At 44.2% G+C, this 24,828-nt stretch overlaps 1 protein-coding gene across 5 annotated transcripts in view; it reads right to left on the bottom strand.

The window, feature by feature from the left end:
* Positions 1 to 13,617: 13,617 nt before the first annotated feature.
* Positions 13,618 to 24,828, bottom strand: part of Spin1 (spindlin 1) — a 52,962-nt gene continuing 41,751 nt past the window's right edge. For all 5 annotated transcript variants that reach the window (XM_085831075.1, XM_085831077.1, XM_021180282.3 and 2 more), the window contains exons 5-6: positions 21,800 to 22,033; positions 13,618 to 17,205 (exon numbers count right to left, since the gene is read on the bottom strand). In XM_085831075.1, coding sequence (XP_085687201.1) covers positions 17,006 to 17,205; positions 21,800 to 22,033 — 434 coding nt within the window. In that variant the 3' untranslated portion in view covers positions 13,618 to 17,005. The remainder of the gene's footprint in view (positions 17,206 to 21,799; positions 22,034 to 24,828) is intronic.

The following is a 24,828-nucleotide window of genomic DNA, read 5'->3' as shown; positions in this document are numbered from 1 at the left end:
GAAGGAGGCCGGGAAACAGGGAGGACAGAAGATGGGAGCTGAGCAGAGGTAACCAACCACGTGGTAGAAAATAGATTAGAATAAACAGGATATTAAGTTATGATCTGATTGGGACACCAGACAAAGCTTATGGCCAAGGCGTTTGTATTTATCTTGAGTCTCAGAGCCATTATTCCAGGACCCTAGAGCCGTAAGGGAAAACTGGGTTTTTATAAGTCTTTGTTGATGTTTTATTATCCCACAGAGGTAGGTTTTCAAGGGCAGAAGACACTACCAACATATTTGGCTCCTTTCCCCTGCTTAGGTTCACCTCGATAGAAGCTGTGCTGGAGAAAGAGCTGGTAGGACCTAAACCAAGTCAGCGGCACTGAACTGCTGCTACTAATCACTGCACGTTTCTATAAACCACAGCACAGACAGATGCACTGCGCCACCATGTTTCCATGGCAACGTTTCCATGGAGCCGTTTTTCATGGCTGTGATACCACAAATGCCAGGCCACAGACACAAGAATACTCTGTGCTCTGCAGTGCAACTGTGTAGTCAGTGACTGTTTGGTGGCTTTCTCCATGAAACACTCATGTGCTGTTGAGTTACCAGCTAGACTAGCCACCTTTTGAGGCAACATCTTATCTTGTATACACAACTGGTATGTGAAGTATGCATATTTAGCCTTAGGACGTTATCTCAGGGATGAAATACACTGGGCTCATTCAAGAAAAACAAGTGCTGTTATTTGTTGTCTGTGATCCCTCAGCATCTTTCAAACAAAACATAGTTTGGATACATTTTTACACAGATTCAAGAGCTCAACATCTCCCCAGTGCAGGGGACTGGTGGTGGCTTACTGTGTGTTGATAACAATCTTCTCAGGCTCTAGGGGTCCTGCTTAGCCCAGGGACCCATCCTCCCTGAACAATCCCTTTTCTTCTGGCCCCAGACAGCTGTACCAATGTTTATCTTTCAGGCTCTCCTAGAGTCACTGTCTTCATCCTCCAACCCAGGGTGACAACTGCTCTGGAAGTGGTTAAATGGCAGCCCTGACTCGAAAGCAGAGTAGGGCAGGACCTGAGTTAACTGAGGTAGGAAGACCCACTGAGAACTTGGGCAGCAGCATCCCTCTCTGCCTCTAGACTATAATTCAGCGCAGGGGTGTGTCCTCAAACTGTAAGCCAACTAAAGTCTTCCTTCATTTGCTTGTCAGATAACTTTGCCACACATCAACAAGAAAAGCAACAACTGCTTACACTGGAAGGATGTGCTCTGTGCCACAGCCACAGTTATAAGGGGAGCATGTACTGAGGAGGTGGAGGGGAGGGAACTCCCACAGCCACCAGCCAGTCAACCACTGAGCTCTGCCTGGGGACTTCTCTCCAGCCCCATCACACTTGAAGCTTGCAGGCCTGAAACCAGTTTCTAAGCGTAGATAGCAGTCTCGTGGGAGTAACTGAGACTCAGCCAACAGCTATGGAGCAGCGTACAAAAAGCACAGTACAAAAAGCAAGATCAGCATCCTGATACCATACACGACGTTGTCATCTCCCTCTACCCCAGAAACCACTGCAGGAAGCTTTTGCCTTGCCCCACTGCCCTCTTTTCCCTCTCCCCACCCCCAACCCCACTAACACAAACACATGAAATAGTTCTGCTCTGCCAAACACACCAGCTTGCCAATAATTGACTCTCTAAGGAGAAGATGGTTTTCCCTAGTGGGGAAAAAGTAAAAATAACATCAAACACTCCGATGGGAGTACTGTGGAAGGGAAGCGGGGTCCCTTCATGAGCTGAAGAATTCTTGCTTTTGTCTTTGCAGTGTTGTGGGGGGGCGGGGTTTCAAAAGCAGAGCCCCGGTGAATGCCAAGCAAGCCTTGACCACAGAGCCACACCCCAGCCCCAGGTTGTTTTGAGGCTAAAAATGTCTCACTAACTGCCTCACAGGCTTAGGCCTTATAACCTGAAGGGTATTCTCTGTGCTCCTGGAAACTCCTTCTAAGGTACCAACCCCTGCCCTGCTGTGCCTCCCAACCATGCCGGAGACCAGGGATCAGGACAGAATTAGGAACCGAAAGGCATCAACAGCCACGATACTGAAATACAGGAAATATCACTGGCCTTCTTAGACTCCTGATGTATACACACAAACTTCATAAAGAATAAAGGAGCCGGGCGTGGTGGCGCACGCCTTTAATCCCAGCACTCGGGAGGCAGAGGCAGGCGGATTTCTGAGTTCGAGGCCAGCCTGGTCTACAAAGTGAGTGCCAGGACAGCCAGGGCTACACAGAGAAACCCTGTCTCGAAAAACAAAAAACAAAAAACAAAACAAAAAAAAAAACAAGAATAAAGGGCTGCAGAATGATGTACATCTGTTGATGGAGTTCTTACTAAGCACTCGACAGTGAAGGCAAGAGGACCAAAAGTTTAAGATCATCCTTGGTTATGCATCTAAGGCTATCCTGGGCGACATCGCCTTTTTTTTTTTTTTTTTTTTTTTTTTAAAGTGCTGCTCACTGCTGGAGTTATCATTTTTTTTTCTAAGTAATTTTACAGTCAAGGCTTAAAAGAATACAAAGAGAAAAACAATTCTTTTCATGTATTCTGATATTTATCATTTCAAAACCTAAAGTTTCTAAAATTCTTTCAGATCTGAAACTTCAGGGTCATCAAACATTTTAGAAGGCTGGTCTTCTGTGTGACTTCTTGTGGTCCCCACCCCCACCCCCAATTGAAAGCTCTGCCTTGCTTTTTTCAAGGTATGTTCCCGAGTCTCACTACTAAAACCACTAATTAAGTGTAAACTGGGATTTGTGGTGTTTACTCTTGTCATTAGTCTGCACCTTGCTGAGGAGCCAAACACTGTTTATGAGAACAGTCCCTAGCCCACACCTCTCCTGGCCCTTTGTTTACTTCCATCTCTATGGAGGGTTTTTGTTTTGTTTTTTTGTTTTTTTTTTGTTTTTTAGGTTTTTTTGTTTAACAGCTACAGGCCTGCGTGAGGGATTTTTAAATTATATTTTATACTGTGAGTTTTCATTCCCACTTTTTCTAGAAAGTTGCCTATTTTGCTCAAAAGCATAAAACTGTTGATAACCTTCTCATAACTATTAAATACTTCATCCACAATGGGACCCTCCTTAAATGGTTTCTGTATTCCTTTTTAGAATTATGTATGTGTGAGGACATGACTGTAGGTGCCAGGGGAGGCCAGAGGGCTCTTAGAGGCCTCCTTGGAACTGGACTACAGGTACTGTAGACACCGGAATGCAGGGGGCTGGGAACGGAAAGCTGTTACTCAGCAACAGTACGTACTACGCACCCTTATCCAGAGCCACTTCAGTCACTCTCTCGTTCCCCACTGCAGAAGCTGGGCACTGAACCTAGATCACTCACGCTTGGGCTACTGAGACAAGTCTTACTATGTAGCTTAGGCAGGCCTTGACTCCAAGATCTTCCTGTTTCAGCCTCCCCAGTGCTTGGGTGGCCGCAAGCCAGACTATGGTCTCTTTGAAACAACCAACCTAGCCTGGCTGTGCCTTGTCAAGTCACCCTGTTGGCTCTCCTTTAGTTTTTAGCTAAGACCTGTGTCAGTCCCAAGTGTCTTTCTGCTCTTTTGGGCTTACATAAGGCCTTGTGTTCCTACTGAAAGATCACAAATCTTGATGAAAATATTTGCTGGATTTAAGGTATTTTGCAGCTTTTGTGATTGTTTTCCTTTTATCAGCCTTTCAAAGAACAAGCTTTCAAAGAGCTGAAATTTAAAGGTTGGGTCGCTTTTTGGATGGCTGTTAATAGGCATGAAGCGTGAAGGACATGAGAGTCCATGCACGGCATGACAACGGACCCTTTTGGGTTGGCTGCTCTGAACCTTCTGTGCTATGAAGAAAGAAGAAGAAAAATAAAAAGCTTGGTTCTACCAGTTTGATGACAGGACACTCATCTACTGCCTTCTTGTGGAGGTCAGAGGACAACTTGCAGGAGTCTGTTCTCTCCTTCCACATGGACCGACCTGCTGTCAGGATTACACGGCAAGAGCCTCCGCCACCAGCCAGCTTTTTAAGACTCTGGTCAGCTGGAGAGAACTCCCTTCTAACTTAGCTTTTTTCCAGGGTTTATCCCAGATGCTAGATCTCACCAAAGGTGCTTTCTCCCTTTCCAGATGAGCTGAGCCTTCTGTTCCCTTATGTTATCTATTATGCACTACCTGTTTTTCTATTGTTAGATTCGCCTCACTTAACTGTGTACCGTGCCTTCCTGTAGATCATTGTTCATGACATTACCGCCACTATTCCTGGGGAGTGACCTGCAGTTTTCATGTAATATTTTGTCTGGATATGGTATAACTGGGGTAACACTGGCTTCAGAAGACTCAGTAAGTGTACTCTGTTTCCTTATTAATGAAATATTTGAGGTAATTAACTTTTAGTCGTTTATTCTGCCTATCAGTCTGGAGGCTTCAGGACCAAGAAGCCCGGCTTACTTGTCTCTATAAGGCAGTACACCCTCCTTTTCTGTATCCACAACTCATCAGTAAAACCGTCATGAGTCAAGTCCGAATTCTTATTACAGGAATCCCTTTCCTTCCACTTTTAAATTGCGCGTATGGGTGTTTTGTCTGCATGTACCATTAGTGTGCAGTACCTACAGATGACAGCTCTCTCCCAGACTGAATTGCAGAGGGGTTTGAGTTACCATGTGAACACTGGGAATCGAACCGGAGTCCTCTAGAAGAGCCAGAACTCTTAAGCACTCTAAGCCTTCTCTTCAGGCTCATAGTTAAAGGGATCTTTAAAAAAAAAAAAAAAGATTTACTTATTATTATTATACATAAGTACACTGTAGCTGTCTTCAGATGTGCCAGAAGAGGGCATCAGATCTCATTACAGATGGTTGTGAGCCACCATGTGGTTGCTGGGATTTGAACTCAGGACCTTCGGATGAGCAGTCAGTGCTCTTACCTGCTGAGCCATCTCGCCAGCCCCATACAGGAATCTTTTCATGATTACTTATTACAGTCTGTAATAAGAACACCCCACCCCCCACACACACCAAGGAGTTTAACATTAAGGGGGACTGGGATGTAGCTGGTAATGTTTTCCTAGGGAACACTGGGCCCTGGGACCCTATGACCCAGCATGGGGACTCACTCATGTGGCTCAGGCTGTTTAGAGCAAGTGAGCTGGTGCTATACCTCACAACTACAGCCCAAATGCCTGATAAAAGGCTCAGCAGAGAAAGTGCTTGCACGCAAGAACCCAAGTTATCCTCAGAATCCAAACAAGATTGTTTTATAACACAGGATTCTTCCTCAGTATTGAGACAGGCTGACTCCATGACAGGCTTCAAATTGGCGGTTCTGGAGACTAGGCCTAAAATCTGTTTCCAAGAACTGGGCAAGTCCAGGCCTCAGAAACTGCCCAGCCACCTGTCCTGAGGCAAGGACAATGGGTCAACAGCAGTTTCCAGATGGCCCCAGCAACAGTTTGCAGCACTCCATGCCTCAGCAATGGTTCTGGAATGTCCCTAGAGACAGAGCCAGCAGATTAAGATAGAGGTCACCTATCCCCTCCCTGGAATTCCCCTAATGTGCTTTAAATCGGGCCTGTGAGCTCACTCGGGTGCCTCTATCTTGGAAGATGGTAGACCCCAGCATGCTGAACTGACTTCTGCAGAATAAAGCATTCTTTGCTTTTGTATACTACTTGAGCCCAAGGTATCATTCTTTGGCAAATCATGAACCCTTACAGTATTGCCTTTAAAAACCATCAAAGGGGTTCCCGATTGCTCAGCCTTAAGAATGCCTGATGTTCTCATAGAGGACTGCAGTTCTGTTTCGAGCACTCACATCAGGCAGTTCACAATCCCCATAACTCTAGCTTCAAGGGATTCCCACTGGCTTCCTTGAGCACTTATAAGCACACAAGTACACTCTCTTGCACTCACTCACACCCCTTTAAAAAAAGCACAAAATTATGCTTAAGTGATTTTTTTTTAAAGATTTATTTTATGCATGAGTACACTGTAGCTGTCTTCAGACACACCAGAAGAGGGCATCAGATCCCACTACAGATGGTTGTGAGCCACCATGTGGTTACTGGGAATTGAACTCAGGACCTCTGAAGAGTAATCAGTGCTCTTAGCCTCTGAGCCATCTCTCCAGCCCTGCTTAAGTGATTCTTAACTAAGAATTTTTAGTGTTAACAAAGTTGTACAGAAAACAAAACAAAACAACAACAACAACAACAAAAAAAACAACCACCACCACCACCAAAAAAAGCTGGGCGTGGTGGCATACTCCTTTAATCCCAGCACTCAGGAGGCTCAGGCAGGCGGATTTCTGAGTTCAAGGCCAGCCTAGTCTACAAAGTGAGTTCCAGGACAGCCAGGGCTACACAGAAAAACCCTGTCTCGAAAAACAAAACAAAAAAACAAAAAAAAGAGAAAGTTGTACATACATCATTTTCAACTTAAAAACTCTTATTACAAAGGAATCTCTTTTCTTGGGGGGAAATAATTGTCTCAGATGAACAAATTGTGTTTATTGGAGGCCCCTAATATTAACTGTGAAAAGAAAATTTAACTCAGTTTAGAACTAGGCCACCATATAGATGAATTCAAAGCTACTGTTCTTTCTACAGTGTAAAGAAAACATCAACACAGCCCTGGCTCACTGAAGCCCCACGTTAACAGCTTCGTTCCTCAAGATATATTAACCTTTTCACAATGAGTTGGATGAAATCTCACAGTATCCCCATCAAAACCGTCAAGCTAGCATTTCCTCACAGGTAGGGGGGAGGAGGAGGAACAAGGATTAGGCTGAACACAGTAGCGTACCTTCAATCCTAGTACAGAGAGGCTGAGGCAGGGGGATAGTCTCTCAAACCAGATTGGGATACACAGTAAGAACCTGTATCCAAAAAAAAAAAAAAAAAGGTAGTTTGTCCAGTCACCTTGAATATGGCACCTAGAAAAAAAACAAAAACACCCAGCACCTTACTCTTCAGCCCCACTTGGATACTATAAAATCAGGGATGAGGAATTGGGGGCCAGCAAGCTGTTGTGGTGGGTCAAAGTGCTCCCCACTCAAGCATGGACCTGAGCTTGGACTTCTAGAACCTATGAATGAATGAATGAATGAATGAACGAACGAACGAACACTGGGTACAGCATTATAACCGCTGTGCTGGGAGATGCCAATAGGTAGGTCCCAGAAGCCTGTTGCAACAGTAAATCCCATTCAGCAAGTTAATGTATCAAAACCCAAAGCCAGACTGTGAGGTGGGCCAAGTGAGATTCCCTCATGGGCTCTAACATTTGAATACATGCTCTCTGGTTAGTGGCACTATATTAGAGTGGGTAGTGGGTAGGTTTAGGAGGTGTGGCCTTGTTGGAGGAAGTATGTCACTGGAGATGGGCTTGGAGGTTTAAGAACCACACTCTATTCCCCATTGCTTGCTGCTCCAGGCACCACGCAGTGACCCTGCCATGTGATGAACTCTTGACACCCTGGAACCCTAACCCCAAACAAACCCCTTCCTTCTAGAATTTGCCTTGGTCATGGTGCTTTATCACAGCAAGAGAAAAGTAACTAAGAAACTGGTACCAGGATCAGAGTCCTTGTGGGAAAGCCCTCACCATGCTGGCTTCTGGGTGAAATGTAGAAGACTCTGTCTGGCACTTTGCACTAGAAAAATGGCTGAAGGCTGTAGGCAGAGCTCAATGGGGAATATCCTAACCCAAGCCTGGACGACATTAGTCCTGAGCATCCGGAGGTTTCAGAGGGGAGCAACATCAGCAACGAGGCTGACGCCATTCTTATATTTTGGCAAAAAATGTGGTTTCTTTCTACCCATGTCCTTCATGAAAGACACACAAATAAAGGGGTTGTGCAGTCCTCCTCCACGGTATCAGAGAGCCACTGAGGCCCTCCCCCATACACTTTAAAAAAGAAACTTCCACATCCTATAGACAGAAATGAGAATTTGGGGATTTTTCTGATAGTCAGGGGATGGACTGGAAGCACCCATGTTTCATGCATGATGAGAGTGAAGGACAGTGCACGTGGGGCACCAGAGGAGTCACCACTGGGACTGCCTAGCCAGCAATCGGCCTGACCACGGTTCTGAGGATCTGGAACACTATGGCTCCTAGCCAGCCAGCACTCTGCTGTACAGACTGCCAACCCTTTCTAAGCTTTTGAAGTACTACTGCAGCATCTACTAAGGCAGCAACTGCAAGCCATTTGTGTTTTACTTTCCCCTTCTAAGAGCCACACTCCAGAGCTGCTCTCTCACAAGGACTGGGATGCCTCTTGGTACTGGCTCCTCAGTGCAACACGGGGAAGAAGAACCCTGGAAGTCACAAATGTTACACATCACCACCCACTCTAGCAGGGACAGTCCGGCAGAGCCGCCTAGCAAGTCTGTTCACGTAGCAGCACTCAAGAGCAGGCACCATGATGCACTGACACAAGTTTCTTAAGCTTCTGGATAGCTTTAGTCTTGTTTCTGAAATTTAGCAAAAGTAAGTTTATTCTCTCCCAAACAGACACTCTTATTATTTACATATAAAGGAACTAAGTGTTCAGAGATGATCAAGAAAATCCTGTAAGAGGCTCAGAAATGTTTTAAAGGGCAGAGCCCAGCGTGCCAAATCCCTACCAAAGGCTAGTCTTTACAAAGCCCTGTTCATTTATCTGTGAAGTCCAGCAGCTGCCCATCATGGCTTCCAAGTCGCTCAGCATAACATCAGGGAACTCCACTGACAACTTCTAAACATGTCACGGAGACTGTGGTCCAGTGAGGACGGTGCTTGCCTAGCAAGCATGACATCCTGAGTTTGAGTCTTAACTCGACATAAATCTGGCATGTTGGTACACACTTATAATCTTTGCATTCAGGAAGTGGAGACAGAAGGACCAAGGTAGTGAGTTCAAAGCCAGCCTGGAACACAACAGACTGTCTTAGAAGACAAACCAACCAAACCCTCCCAAAATGTGTAACAGAAGCCATCTTAGAAGCCATTTCTTCTGTCTCTGAGGTTTGATGATGTCATACTTTATCAGTTCACATTATTTGCAAAAACACAACTAAACAGAGAAATAGCAAGATTAGTCACATACCTATTTATTTCGCTCCACTAAGGTATTTTGACTGAGTAAAATGATGCGTATATGCTCGACCTATGGAAAAATAACACAGGTGAGGGTGTAGCTCAGTTAGAAGAGCCCTGGAATTGTGGTGGTGCACATTGTAATGGGGAAGCAGATGGGGAAGAACAAGTAGGAGGCCATTGGAGACTTAGAGGTGAGGGGTGGGGATGCGCAAACTGAGTATGTCAACGGAAAGCACAGTTGTGCCAGTATCCGAAGAGCATTAAAGCCACAGCAGGAAGGCCATCAGGCCGGCTCTCTGGCAGGAGAGAACGAACTCCCACACATGCTGTCCTCTGACACCCACATGGTTGCGCCACACTAACAGTGCCTTCCACCCTAAGTAAATGCAACTAGAAACATTTTACGTCAACCTAGACTAGAAACAACTTACTTTGTCTTGGAGGACAATGTTAACATCCCTAAACAAGTTTAAACCCTCCCAGGTGTGTTTTCTAAAGTGTGGAACTGCTAATCCTCATGAAAGGCAACCTACTAACTGTCCTCTCTTGCAAGAACCAACTGCTGACTACTGCTGGTACCCACGCGGTACGGTGCATGGCACCAAGCCCTGTGGGGAAGAACATGGAGGGTTTGCAATGATACCTCAGAATTTGTAAAATCAGAAACATTAAGCACTTCGGGCATCCGTAAACAGAGTGAGACTCGGGAACAAAGCAGTTTTTCAGTTGGGGGATGAGGGAGAAGCACACGACAGACCCACACCACGATCTAAATCTAAGGTGAAAAACTCCTCCAGAAAATTCCTATCAAACCTCTACAAAGATGAGCCATTTGGAACCTACCAGGGGAGGGGGGAGGCTGACTGGAAACACAGCACGGGAAGAACCTAACGGAGGCAAGGCTAGTGAGCGCCACACTCCAGCTTCACACACACACACACACACACACACACACACACACACACACACACACACCCCTTGCTCAAGGAATGTGGTTTTCCTCTAGAGGCCAGGAGTCCATTCTGAATGGCCTTTGCCTTTTGCTACCTAGCCAGGTGCTCCCACTGTCAGCTTCACCACACATTACAAACACAGAGGTGGCACTGCCTGGCTCACCACCTTCCACAAAGCTGGGATCCCAGGTCTCCTTGGCCTCCATAGAGCAGAGGGTGAGATTTACTGTCCTTTCAGCTTGCTTACCTCATGTGTGCCACGAAAGACACTAGCCTGCTTGGACAGTCAGGAAAGAGTCGTGGCGCTCTTTCCTGGACCCCAGGCTGAGCACTGCAGTCCTGGTGTGGTGCCGACAGGACATCTCAGACACCGAGCAGTTAATGTGTAGCTCTTCTCTGCAGGTAGAATCTGTGAAAATTCTCGTTCTTCCTAGTGTGAAGAGTCAAACTTAGCTTAAGAAGGGGGTAGAGAGATGGCTCAGTGGTTAAACATTTAGGGCTCTTCCAGAGGACTCCAGTTGTTTCCAGCTTGCTTACAGCCACCTGTAATTGTACGGAAGCAGCACTCTTCTGGCCTTGGAGGGCACCCACTTTCACGTGCACATGCTCCACCCCAGACACACCCACACTCAGTATTACACATAAAATGGTCTTAAAAATTAGATTAAGTAGGAAGCCCATGGTTGAAACCACTTCACCTCATGGGGAAACTCAAATTCTGGTCTCCAATCAGTGGGTAAAGGCGCTTGCCACCAAACCCAAAAGCTTGAGTTTAATTCCTGGAACCCAAATGATAGGAAAGAACCAGCAACTGCCCTCAAACTTCCAAACGACCTGTGGCACGCGAATTCTCCCCCCATTAAAGAACAAAAAACGGGTAAATAAGCAATTTTTAATAAAAAAAACCCCAAACACCCCAAAACAATAAAAAAAGCCCCAGGTCCCCAGTAAATAGCACGCAGCCATAGTTAATACAGCACCAAGACACAGGGCAACTGTATCAACAAAGCTACAGGTACTGTCCCCCTCTTCCTGGCTGTCCTAAACTTTCAAAACTATTTCCAGTATTTGAATCTGGATATAAAAACAATCAGGAGGTGCGCCCCAGTCTGGAGTCAGCAGTAACAGCTGCAGCTGTCTATGTGAACTTCAAGGCTTGAAATTGGCCTTAAATCCTTTCTCTTCAGTCCGCTTCCACAGTTCCAGCGCAGAAACCAAACTCTCAAGTCAACTTATGATGGATTTGGGGTAGTTCATGCGCACCTAAAACTTAGTTCCTTAAAGAGATACAAAGTCAAAGGAGCCACGACACTGCAAGAACCAGGATGAGCCTATTCAACCACTGGGCCAGCAAATGCCACGTGAGGCCATGCAGGTAGAGGATCCTCCCTGCTGGGTGGGCAGGAACTGTGATCTCACCTAATGAAGCATGCGCCCAGATCAGACCCACCTGCTGTGGCTTATTGGCTCCAGTCTGAACCAATCTAAATGACTGGTTGTCTGAAACATTGTAGCTGAAAACCGGTGTGGACACAGCATAAACAGTGTAAGAAGGCATGTGCTGGACCTAAGAAATTCCCTTCACGACATAATCTCTTTAAAAATAACACTGGAGTCAGGCGGTGGTGGTGCACGCCTTTAATCCCAGCACTTGGGAGGCAGAGGTAGGCGGATTTCTGAGTTTGAGGCCAGCCTGGTCTACAGAGTGAGTTCCAGGACAGCCAGGGCTATACAGAGAAACCCTGTTTCAACCCCCCCCCCCCCAAATAAAATAAAATAACATTGGACTAGGCATGATAGTGCATGACTGCAATTGTAGCACTCAGGAGGATTAGGAGTATGAAATCAGCCTGGGCTGTGAAATCTGGTGTCCAAAATCCAAAATAGGATAGGGAAAGAATATGGACTAGAAAGTATCTTCTACAAGAGAAGGACCCGAGTCAGGATTTCCAGAACATTGTAAAAAGTCAGAGGTGGCTGCACAAATCTGTAACCCCAAAAGTGAGGGAGTTGACACGAGCGGTCTAGGATCCCTGATGCTCACTGGCCAGTCAGCCTAGATGAACTGGTGACTTGAAGCTTCGGTAGGAGACTGTGTCACATACAACAGGGAGAAATCAGGACAAACCCACCTGCCTTCTACTTCCAGGCGCTACTGGAGTTACCCACACTAACAAGTACACACACAGAATACACGCAAAGCCACCGAATGAGCAAATAAATTGAGAGCAACTCTGGAACCAGTTCTTAAAGTCACAGAGAAACAAAAGGCCTGAATCCTAGAGACCAAGAAAACTGTGAATCAAGTTCAACGTACTTCCTTGCAAGGGGTGGCAGTGACTCACACCTGTAACCTTGGTATTCGGGAAAATTATGGATTTGATGAGGCCAGCCTGGGGTAACGTGAATCTTTACCTCAAAATACAGGCATATAAGCATGCATTATCGTTCTAACCATCAACTCCTAAGTCCTTAAAAAAAAAAAAAAAAGACTCCAGAGGCATTAAAGTACTGATTACTGAAGTAATTAATGATTAAGCCTAAGGCCTCAAGAGACCTAGACAATACAGGGTAAAGTCCACACTCCTCTAAAATACCAGATACCAGTCTCCATGCCTTGCTCTTCAAAGGAGGGAGAAAAGGGTTACTAGTAATAAAATGACAAAACACTCCAAGAGGATTGTCAGCAAAGCCCTTACAAAGTAAACATCTCCGCAAGCCTCATTAGTATTAAACGCTTTTATCATCAGTGTAGCTTCCCAGTCTTCCACAGAGCTGCAGCTTATTTAAATACATACCCGATTCATTGGCTAGGAGTGCCCAACCTTCAGACTAAATTTTGTTACTTTTTCCAGAAAATATTTACTGAGCAGTATCTTCTGTACACAGCACAGACAGTGACTCATGTGCTAGATAGATAACACCCTCACCCCAGATTCTGACAGGCCTGGCTGCAACCACTCACTGTGACCCCAGTAGTACCAAGCCCTGAAGCCATCAAACACAACCATTCTAACAGCAGAAGAATGCAGGAAAGTTCTCTATCTTAGCCTTAAACACAGTTTACGTTAGTCAGGATAAATACAGAGACACTAAAACAGATTCTATTTAAGAACATTGTTCACTCTCTACTTACTGTGTGGATTCAGATTCCCATGGGGCAGAGCACAGGTGCTAATAGCATCTTACACTACCTACCAAGTCTCACCGACTGGTATTTTAGAACAAAAGCACTGGAGGCAATATTTGAAGAATGGGTAGGTATGAAAACATTCCACACACATTACTGAGTTCTATGTACAGTGATTGCTTGAAGTTTAAAAGTCAGGGTTAACTAACATTTATTAATGTCGAATCAAAACATCAACAGTTGGACCCGAGAGGACAGCAATGCCTGCCCAGGTCAGATGGCACTGCTGTCACCTGAGGCTCAGGCAAACCTTCATTTCCTCCTTTTTCTATCCACCCTGACATTTCCATGTGGTGGAAACACTGCCTGCCTTCCGGACCCCTTACAGCAGATTCAACACAGCAGCACAAAGTTCACAGCCACAAGTTGCACATAAAGGGTTTATTTGTAATGTTTTAAGGGAGGATAAGAGTTACATCATAATTATAAAAATTACTTACAGAATTAACAGTTGTACTGTGTATACTTCTAAATGCAGAGAACAGGGAACCGTCTACACGTTGTATAAAATAAAATTAAAATTAAAAATGAATTCAAGCTCAAGAAAATGAGGTCATTTCTCTAGTTTTAAATGTGAACACGAAGACCTCTGAACTCTACTCATTCGTTCGAACTGCACCAGTGATGGAGACTACAGAGAGCGCAGCATCCCCAAGGAACACAGACATTTCCACCACGATTACTTGGAGTATTTTTCCTGTGTCATCTTTGGAGGACTTTCATCTCTTAGACAATTAGTGTTAAGTGTTTTCAGGCACTACAATTTGTGACGATCAGAACAATCTTCCTTCTAATGGGTCTACAGTGTTCAGAGATTCAGGCCCAATGCACTTTGGGGTTTGGCACATAAAACAAGAATAGAAATGAAATCTGGCTTAGAAGCAACTGTGATTTTTAGAGCGTGCACAGTCCCTTCGAATGCTGCGTGACATATACAACTGGAATCACCTTCTGTCGGCGCTACGACTGCTTCACCAGTGCGTCTTTACCCTACAACCACTAGAACAGCACAGTAAGCAAATATACAGGAAACCAAAAGCAAACTCAAAGAAAGAAAGAAAGGAAGAAAGAAAGAACCTAGGTCTCTTTGACATGCAATTTTAGTTAGTTACATTGAACATTCTACTTAGAAGAGAGCATGCAAAAATGGATGGTCTGCTTTAAGGTTCTTCTCTGAAGTTTACGTGGCAGCCTGACGTCACACACGCACGCACACACGATACGATACTAGAGCAGGTAAGTGAAGAAGGCCAGTAAATTTTATACACAGATTCACGGCCCATGTTGCCACAAGCCCCATGAAAATTTTGGAAATTAATGCTGAACTCCTAAATGAGGAATCAACATTCAGATACCAGAACAATGCAAGCAATGCATGCAGATCTGAACTGTGAGCCTAAGGGAAGTCCAAGGTGGCAGGCCCAGGAGTCCGTCACCATTAAGGGTGGTGGAAGCCACCAAAAGAAAGGGGGTGGGGTGGGGGAATTAAAAAAAAAAACAAAAACAAAAAACAATTAAAAGACAAACAAACCAAACCTTCCCCTTCCCTCAACCTTATGTAAAGGCAATAAATGGAATCGTGATCAAAGTCATCCCCGTCCTCACGCGTTACTCCTCCAGACTGGGAGTTCACGGGGAACCAAAGTTAACTGAGGTGGCTTGCAGAGAACCACAATGCAAGTCATCAGATAGTGGCAGACAGGTTGTAACTGATCCAGTCCTTGGGACACTTCAAAAGGAGTTTTACTTTCTAGTCACCATGCCATGTTCTGCACTGTTAGTGCATGCAGGACGTACTCACACCCACTTGTACCACAGATGACAGCATGGGCTGTGAGAGTCAGACTCAGCTTGGAGATTTCCATGCAGGATGACACCTGGTCACATATACTAGAGGCACCAAAGACTAGGGTATATCATACTGCATTGAGAAGCCTGTCCCTGGTGCCTATGAGAAAACACTAAACACACGGTGATTGCAGCCAGGGACAGAACTGAGGTACGATGTTCACATGGTGAGCAGCTGTGACCACCCAGCAGTGTAAGGCGGTCGGCCTCTGTGAAGACTAAATGGATAGCCAATAACCATGCGCCTCGAACAGTGAATAATTTCTTGCATCAGGAAGAACCAACTAGGTAATCGTAACGATACTTGGCCAAGCCTCTGGTGTTTGCTTGACAGTATCCAAGACTGTCCAGCCACAGATAGGTTCAACCTCCGTGAGAAACTGGTTTTACAAACCATCTTTCTACCAGCTGACAAGCTACCATGGTTCTTCCAAAACAAAGTGAGAGCAAGCAGATGTTTGGCTAGTCTACCAACTGCATTTCAGTCCTATTTCAGCTTCAAGCAACCTCCCAGGAACAATCCTGAATGCACTTGATGGTGAAGAGCTGCGATCCACCCATAGCTGGCAAGCATGACCTTCTCAGCGACACACACATCATAGACATGCAAAGCCCAGAGGCCACGGAGGGAATAAACCTGTGTGAATAGCACACTTGGGGCAAGAACAGACACTGCCACAACAGGATCAAGGCAAGAAGCCATACTGGTCTAACATTCTCTGTGGGGAAAGCTAGGAGGAGAGGGAGTGAGGGAGGGAGGGAGGGAGAAGAGGCCTTCTGACCATAGTCACATATCAATAGTAGCAATCAAAACTAAAAAGTCCCAGGGAACTTGATAGAAGGCAACAAGGCCACCCTTAAAACTTACATTTCTAATACAAATGCACTGTTCCTGTGGGAATTCACCACACATACAAAACCATTGATGTAGTGTTGCCTTTTAAGTCCATGTACTAAGATCCCGATGACAGGTGTGTACAAATGGACCAATGTGCCATCTAAAAACACATCTTTATTATTCCATGTGAACCAAGGACCTGGGTTCTGGGTTTAAAAGTACTTACGATTAAAGAGTAAACAACAACAGAAACAAATAATAACAACAACAAAAAACAAAGCTTAGAATTGAAGGCAGCCTTTTACCCAGATTTCTCAACAGTTTACTAAAGTCTACTGTGGGTCATTGACTGTTTATGGCTAATTTATACCTGGACTCAGCTAAAAGCCTCCAGACTGAAATGGTACTCAGAAATTCTGACTTTTTAAACAACCTAAATGTCTCTGTGTGCTTCCTGTGCCCAAATTTATTTTAAACAAAGAGCAGGCATATTATAAATATGACTGACTTGGGTCAAGCACTCCTGTTGAACTGGAGAAAACATTATCACCCCCACCCCAATCCCCAAGGAAAGGAGTGCCAGCGGTGAGTGCCTCTGTGTGTGTATAATATATACATAGGCACACAGATGCAGATCTAGACAGGTAGCTATATAGATACATAATCTCTCAAAAAAGGCAGTAACAAAAATAACAAACTATGCTTGCATTGTGGCAGCAGAATAAGACAGTGTCAGAGTGAAGGGAAAATGGTTACAATCTATCCAGGTTTAAATGACTATGATACTAGCTTAACTTTTACCACCTTGCTTGTAACCCCCAACAGACAGCCTTCTTGTAAGAGGGAAGACCCCCTCACACAGATGCTTTGAAGAGGGAGGACTCCCCTCACAGATGCCTTGTGTTCGAATCAGTCTGCACTATTCAGAACAACACCAGCTCTGCTGGTCGAGATTGTGGGTTCGCAGGGACATCTAAGCTTTCATTAAACTGGAAAGCAATCAAGTCTTTATGTCTACAAATTATACATTTAATAGTTCCACAAATTTGGCAAAGTTTGTGATGACATCTAGGATGTTTTCACCAAATCGTAGACGTAAATATGGAAGTCGTCATCAAACTTGATGAAATAGACAGAGGGCTTGGCCTCTACTTGGTGGATGACCATGCCAGTCCTTTTCGAGCCGTCTTCTTTGGCATATTCCACTTGCTTGCCTACCAGGCTGTCCACAACTTCTCCTGGCTCCCTTTCTGCTGGAGGCGAATCATCTGTATTTAAAAAGGAAAAGAAAAAAAAAAAAAAAAAGTCAAGTCAATATTTAGATAGATCACTACCACATTTTGCAGCAAATATAAACACTTCTAAGATACCCTGAGTTCATCATGATCTCGTCAGGTTAACACTTCCTTAAAGGGTTACTCTTAAGTATTTCAGGCACATGGTCCATGTCCCCAGACTCTCATATATGAGAATGCAGCACCAAAGTGGCCAAGGGCAGCAGTCTGGAAGGTAACTGCCAGGATGTACTTTAGCAAAGCACTTCTCACGTGTTTACTGAGCCCCATCCAGACAGATATACGAGTGATTTAAATATTATAACTCAATCTTCTTGGGATCACATCAAATTATAACCACAATCATCTAAAATTAATTTTTAATGGCTTTGAAAGCGACTTTCCTACAGGGCTTCCTGAGAACACGCTGTTCATCCCAGTGCTGAGGCCTGCCCATTGGGGCCCGCCCACCTGTAGGTCTTATAACTTCCCCTCCTGGACTTCCATGCAGCCAACCATCTTCCACCCAGTTTCAGAATAAAGGAAATAAAGTCTCCATGCTTTACAAGAAAGCACTAGGTGAACTAACTCCACCCAGGGCAGGAAAATGGGAAATCAGATCCCAGAGGATAGCCCAGGTAGCAGCACCATCCCCGAGAGCCTTAGGTTGTAGCTGCCCCTAGGAAAACACAGACCGACAACAAGCCAAACAAAGTGGGATGGGGACAAGACTATTTTAAACCTCTTCTTAGAGGAGCAGATGGGCTCGTGGGTGGCACACAGGCAAACTCTATTACCTTGGCATACTCGGAAGTGCAGGAGTTTACCAGCACAGCGTCCTAGTGTGGCTTACAGAACAGGTCTATATTAACAACCTTTACTTCCAACCACAGCAAGTCTCTCACTGAATGACAATGTGGCACCTACTGTAGTGATTCCTGGTACAAACACACACAATGTAAACTACACATGACCACACAGTCAGCTCTTTTAAACTGGAAAGTGAAAAAAGAAATACTTTTTCTCAAAAATTCTCTTCCCTCAGTTGGCATTATCCTATTAACACACACTTGCACAGAAAACTTCCAAGTTTACCAAGAAATTCCAAATGTATGATCCCAACTGATTGACAGAAACTCTAGAGTCCAGACCTTCTCCTGAGGCTTACAAAAAGACTGGATTCAACCCAGTGATGGGGCTGCTTGAGAACTACTAGAAGGTCAGCACCATTCTAATGGGAGACAAACTGTCTGTACAACAGACAGGAAATCCAGAAACTTGGAAAGGCACGAGGAGATCAATTCATTAGAAAAGATGCAGCATTCTGTGTCAAGGACTCGCATGTCGATTCTTAGAGTAACAGCACTTGTTTTGATGGGCATCTCTCTAACGGCTGCAGAATGCTTTTAAAGAACATAGTTCTGAATATAAATCCTACAGCATATAAACAATTCCTTTGTAAATACGAACAAAACGTTTTCAAAAATGAAGCAGTCATTCCAGGCCAGACATGTTCATCAGTAATTCCTCTTAACTGGCTTCCTTATAGAAGAACTTTTTAAAAAGTTTTTCAAAGAAAAATAGAAATGACTGTCACATTGCTCATGGTGTGTGCCTGCTAGCCATAAGGTCTCAGGTCAAGAGTCCACGTGTCTAAGGAGAGGTCCTTTTAGAACAGGTTTAGCCTGATGGGCTACAGTTCCAGCACTCAGGAGGCTGGGCTAGGGAATCCAGAGTTTGAGGTCTTGATAAAATAGCAAGTCACTCTTTCAAAACAAAACAAATCAAATACTAATTATTAAACCAACAGGTTTATCCAAAAATCACATAAGAAAACAATACCATTTATAGTAACTTTAAAAAATTCTTAGGGGCCAAAGAAAGGAATGTTTAGACTCTAAAAATTATAAAACACTGCTGTAAAACGTCACACACCCAAAGCTTTAAAAAGCATCCTCAGTCACAGACTGGAAGACTTGCTAACACTTGTTAATAAAAGAGGGCAGCACACTCTGCAGGCAGACATGACCGACACAGTCAGAATCCCAGTAGACTTCTTTACGGACACTAGCAAACTGATTTCAAAATTCATATGCAATTGCAAAAGACCCAGACTAAACAGCCCAGGCAGCCCTGGGATGAACTAAGGCAGTGGTCTCACACTTCTGATTTCAATATTTACTACAGAACAATGCCATGCAGTGTGGGAGCTGCAAGGAGAGAGAGAGAGAGAGAAACAGGGAAACAGAACTGGGGATCCAGTCACATTCACATTTCCACGGCAAAGGATTCCCAACAAGATGTCAAAGCTGCCATTCTAGGGAAGAAAGAGTAGTCTTTTCAATACGTGGTGCTCAGCCACATGGGGATCTACACAAAAAAGAGTGAGCTGACCTCTCTACCCTGACCTCACACTATACCACATGTTATTTAAAAAACATATCCAACTATGAACCATGTGAAAGAAAACAAAAGAGCTAACATGAGGGTCTTTATTCAGCAAACCTAAAAACAGCAAAAGCACAAGTAACAAAAGACTGAGCCGGGCGTGGTGGCGCACGCCTTTAATCCCAGCACTCAGGAGGCAGAGGCAGGCGGATTTCTGAGTTCGAGGCTACCCTGGTCTACAAAGTGAGTGCCAGGACAGCCAGGGCTACACAGAAAAACCCTGTCTCGAAAAACCAAAAAAAAAAAAAAACAAAAACAAAAAAAAACAAAAAAAAAACACAAAAGACTGGAACCGGACCTGAAAGTTAACAACCTCCGTGTCTACGATCCTCAAGATGAGAAAAGACAGAGGAAATGGCACATCACACCTGCAATCCAGCACGGGGACATGATCACAGAGCAGGAAGACGGGGACTTTGAGGCCAGTTTGGATCATATAGACCTGCAGGCCAGCCTAAGCAACATGGCAAGGATCTGTTGTGATGGACCCCCCACCAAGTGAAAAGACAGCCCAGAGAAGGAGAACATCTTGAAATCCGATTTGTAATAAAAGACATGTATCTACTGACTCTAAGCATTCATTTCACCAGAGATACACAAATGTCTACTAAGCACACAAAAAGATTCCTATGGCATCACTGGTCACCAGGGAAACACAAAGTAAACCACAACGGGAAATTACTTCATCCTCAGTAGAAGAACTATTAGAATGAAAACAAGCACGTGCTGATGAGGAGAGCAGACCCTCGCTCGCCCACTTGAAAGCAACACAACCTGGAGAGGACACCAAGACCAAAGAATTCCACTTAAAAGTATACACTAAGGAAAAATATGAACACACACCCACAGAGAATCTCACATACTGTGTTTATAAACACCAATATTCATAGTAACCAAAAATACAGGAACAACCCAAATATGAATCAACAGCTAGACAAATGAAATACAATATAATCCTAACGCTTGTTCCAACATGAGGGAAATGCTAAATAAAAATCGAGTCACAAAAGACCACACAAGACCCATTCACATGAAACTCCACAGCAGTAAAATTACTGGCTGCTTAGGGCTGTGAGTAAAGGACAGGGAGATCAGAAATAAAAAAGCTGGGCATGGTGGAGGCAGGGGATGAGGAATTCAAAGTCATCTTCAACTAAGGAGAAAGGTGAAGATCATCCTAAACTCCCACTGCAAACTAGGGGTGGTAAGCAGCAGGGCCTTGGTGATGCAGCAGTGCTCTGAGGCTAACGGCCTGGACAAGCATGCATAGCTGTGAATATACTAAAACCCACTGGGTTGACTTTACAGTACAAAAACAACCCCCCAAACCAAAAACCAAACCAAACCAATTAAACGGAAAAATGAAACTGCTCTGTTTGAAGCAAAACCTGCATAGACGGCCGGGAGGCCTTCATAATCCCAGCAATTGGGAGGCAGAGACAGGTGGATTTCTGAGTTCAAGGCCAGCCTGGTCTACAAAGTGAGTTCCAGGACAGACAGGGCTACACAGACACCCTGTCTCGAAAAACCAAAAACAAACAAACAAAAAAATCCTACATAGACACAGGGTGCACTACTGTTAATCCCAGCACTCTGGAGCTCAAGGCAAGAGATTGATTAAATTCAAGGCCAGTTTAAGTTATAAATAAGTTCAGGGCCAACCTCTGCTACATGGCTGTCTCAAAGACAAAGCCTGTCTCCAGAAGCCCATGTCACTACTCCACTGCCCACTCTTCCCTGTGTCAGCTTTGCTTTTGTGGTGCTAGGGATATAAGACAGGGCCTCACGGGCGTTTGGCAAGTCCCCTCTCTAGCACTGAGATTTATCTAAAGGCTCCAATTAACTGTTTTCTGAAACCAGTTTCCTTACAAATTCAATATACACAGATTAAATCATCAATGTCAACGACCTGCTCCAAAATAAATCATCTAGGGGAAGGACTAGACTTACAATGGAACAGCTACAGAAAGCAACAGAACGGATTCACTTTATTCCTACCATGGCTACATTCTTTCCATTAATAAAAAAGTCTTCACTGAAATGTCTCTAAAAATTTAAAATAACCTTTCTAAGTGGTCATTCTGTCATCTAAGATACACAAGTAAAAATTCCTTTCAAATCACCAGTGTGTGAGACTTACTGGAATCAGGCATGATGCGGAGGTCGCCTTCTTTGTAGTCATCGAGGAGCTGGTACATGTACAAGACAGGGTCTTTCTCATAGGTGATGTAAAACCATGTGTTCATGACAGGCGCTCGTGCCAAGACCATCCCCCTCCACTCATCTTTAGAGCCATCCTCTGTCTCAAACATGTGCTCCACTGCTTTGCCAATCATTGTGTCCGCTAAGTGTGCATCGCTGATCCGAGATGTTGCTGGAATTAAAAGAGCAAAATACTTCAGCAAGTATTTACCAAAGGATCTCAGACGAGCAACTAAATGCCAGGGTCTAGCACAGATGTGGATTAAACAGGAAGAAACCTGCCCCAAGGTGAGCAACAATCTGTTCTGTTACTCTGGACTCAGGTGCTCAGTGTTCTATCAGTATTCTATAGCACAGGCTGTGGGTGCTTTCACTGGTTAGCTGGCAGTTACTTTAAGCTATGAATTAGCATGAGACCCACTGGTAGCAACAAGAGCAGAGTCCTCATGCACAGCACACATGCTGCCTCTTCCTAGTATCATGTGAAGTCCTCTGAGCTCTCCATGTACCCACCCACCCTCACATACATAATGCAAAGTACTAACCTAAGATGCATGTGTTATAGTTTTTAAACAAACAGAGGTTCACTTCTCATCACTGCTCTTGGGAACAGTTATTCTTATGCCTATAATGTATTCTCTATAGCAACTAGAGTCATCACTTATCGTCCCTAAAGAAAACTACCATTTAAAATGTCTCCATCGGGCTGGTGAGATGGCTCAGTGGGTAAGAGCACCCGACTGTTCTTCCGAAGGTCCAGAGTTCAAATCCCAGCAACCACATGGTGGCTCACAACCATCCGCAACGAGATCTGGCGCCCTCTTCTGGAGTGTCTGAAGACAGCTACAGTGTACTTACATATAATAAATAAATCTTTAAAAAAAATAAAAAATAAAAAAAATAAAATGTCTCCATCCTTCAGCCCCTCTGTCCCTCCTCAACTTGAAAGTTGGCTCAGTCTACCCAGACAAAGTTCTTCCTATCTTCAGGGGACAGGCTATTTCCTTAGCAAGATTGCTAGAGCTCTCCAGGACAACTAGGGACAGTGGCACCACCACCTTCCCCATGTGCTGATCTGTTCTTAGTTAGCAGTCCCATTACCTAACGCTACTTTGTTTTATGGAGCTGCTGACCTGGGTAGTGTCTGGATATTCCCCACGAAGCAGGGCCATTTCTGTTCCTAGCACTTAGAGCAGTTTCAGGATGCCTGAGTGGTACCATAAGGCAGCCCAGGGATAGCCCTAGGTCTACTGTCATTCATACAAAAAGCAGGTGAAGAATTACCAGCCTTTTTGTGTGTTGCTTTTAATATGGGACAGGTTATAAAGGGTGTCTCTCCAGTCCTCACAGTCTAGACAACTATCTTTCAAACTACTCAGTTCTCTTTTCTAGTCACTCACCCAGTTTCTCTATTAAAATCCAAAGGAAAAGAACTTTGGACTTTCTCGGCAAGTATAATGCTATTCAATGTGCTTAGGACATACAACTCGTTTGTGGGGTTACATATATAACAGCAATCAGAAACAGCATGAAATAGGCCCTGCAGAACACTTAAAACATACATGGACACACAAGCGCACCCAATGGCTTCTTCAAATTAGGAATCATTAAAAATTTAGTAAAAGTAAAAAATGGGGAGCAGGGCGGGGGAGGGTATAGGGGACTTTTGGGATAGCATTTGAAATGTAAATGAAGAAAATATCTAATAAAAAAATCCAAAAAAAAGGTAAAATAATTTCACATTTTTTGATTTTGGGGGGGGGGGTTTGTTTGACTTTCTGTTTTTCGAGACAGGGTTCATCTGTGTAGCCCTGGCTGTCCTGGAACTCACTCTGTAGACCAGGCGGCCTCGAACTCAGAAATCCACCTGCCTCTGCCTTCCAAGTGCTGGGATTAAAGGTATGTGCCTCCACTGCTTAGCTATATTTTTGAAATCTTATTGTCTAGTTAAAAGTATTTAAGATATTGCTTGTGCGTATATGTATGTATATATGCATGTAAAGGCCAGAGAAGGGTATAAGATCCCTTGGAGCTGCTGTGACAGGTATTGCTGGATACCTGTCCTGTTCAGCAGTTGCTGAACTGGCTGAGGTCCTGTTGAATGCTCAGCAAATATTAAGTGTTAAGCCACCTCTGGCTTCCTTTATGTGTAGTTTTTTAAAACAACTTCATTCAAACTATCATGTTTTTAGTTATATGAGATCCAGCCTCAGTGATCTGATGTTGGAGAAAAAAAAAAAAAAGATTTTTAGTGGGCTGGTGAGATGGCTCAGTGGTTAAGCGCGCAGACTGCTCTTCCCAAGGTCCCGAGTTCAAATCCCAGCAACCACATGGTGGCTCACAACCATTCTGGAGTGTCTGAAGACAGCTACAGTGTACTTACATATAATAAATAAATAAATCTAAAAAAATTTCTTAATTTTCCCCCAGATAATTCTAGCTATTCATTCGATACTACAAATTATACAAGTAATAGCTCCTCAAAGGACAATTGCAACATAGTCTGAAACAGTTCCCACTAAACTCTTCAAACTGTTACAAACATATGTCTTAAGAATAAATATACAAAGAACTACAACTCCTCAATGACCACCATAGCAAAAGTCTTCTAATTAAAAAACAGAATTTGAAGGAACACTTCTGCAAAGACGATAGACAGATGGCTAATAAGCATGCAGATACACTCCACCTTCTTAACTACATACCCTTACACCTACAGCGGGCTCCTATCAAAAGGAGATCTGAAACCCTGTGCACTGCTGGTGGGGCTGTAAAAAACGCCAACAACGTAGGAAACATTGTGGCAATCCCACTGAAAAAATATAAATTAGAAGACCCCATGATCAAGCCAAAGCACTTCTTGGCAGGTGGTTTTGTTCTTCACCCAGAAAAACAGGAAGGTTTCAGAGACACCAGACAGTACATTCGCAGCAGCTTCCAACATGGAAGGGCTCATAGATAAACAAA

This window comes from Mus caroli, unplaced genomic scaffold, assembly GCF_978045245.1.
Source record: "Mus caroli unplaced genomic scaffold, Mus_caroli_1 scaffold_15, whole genome shotgun sequence".
Lineage (NCBI taxonomy): Eukaryota > Metazoa > Chordata > Mammalia > Rodentia > Muridae > Mus > Mus caroli.
The sequence above is the reverse complement of the archived record's forward strand: the minus strand, read 5'-3'. Positions and strand labels throughout refer to the sequence as shown.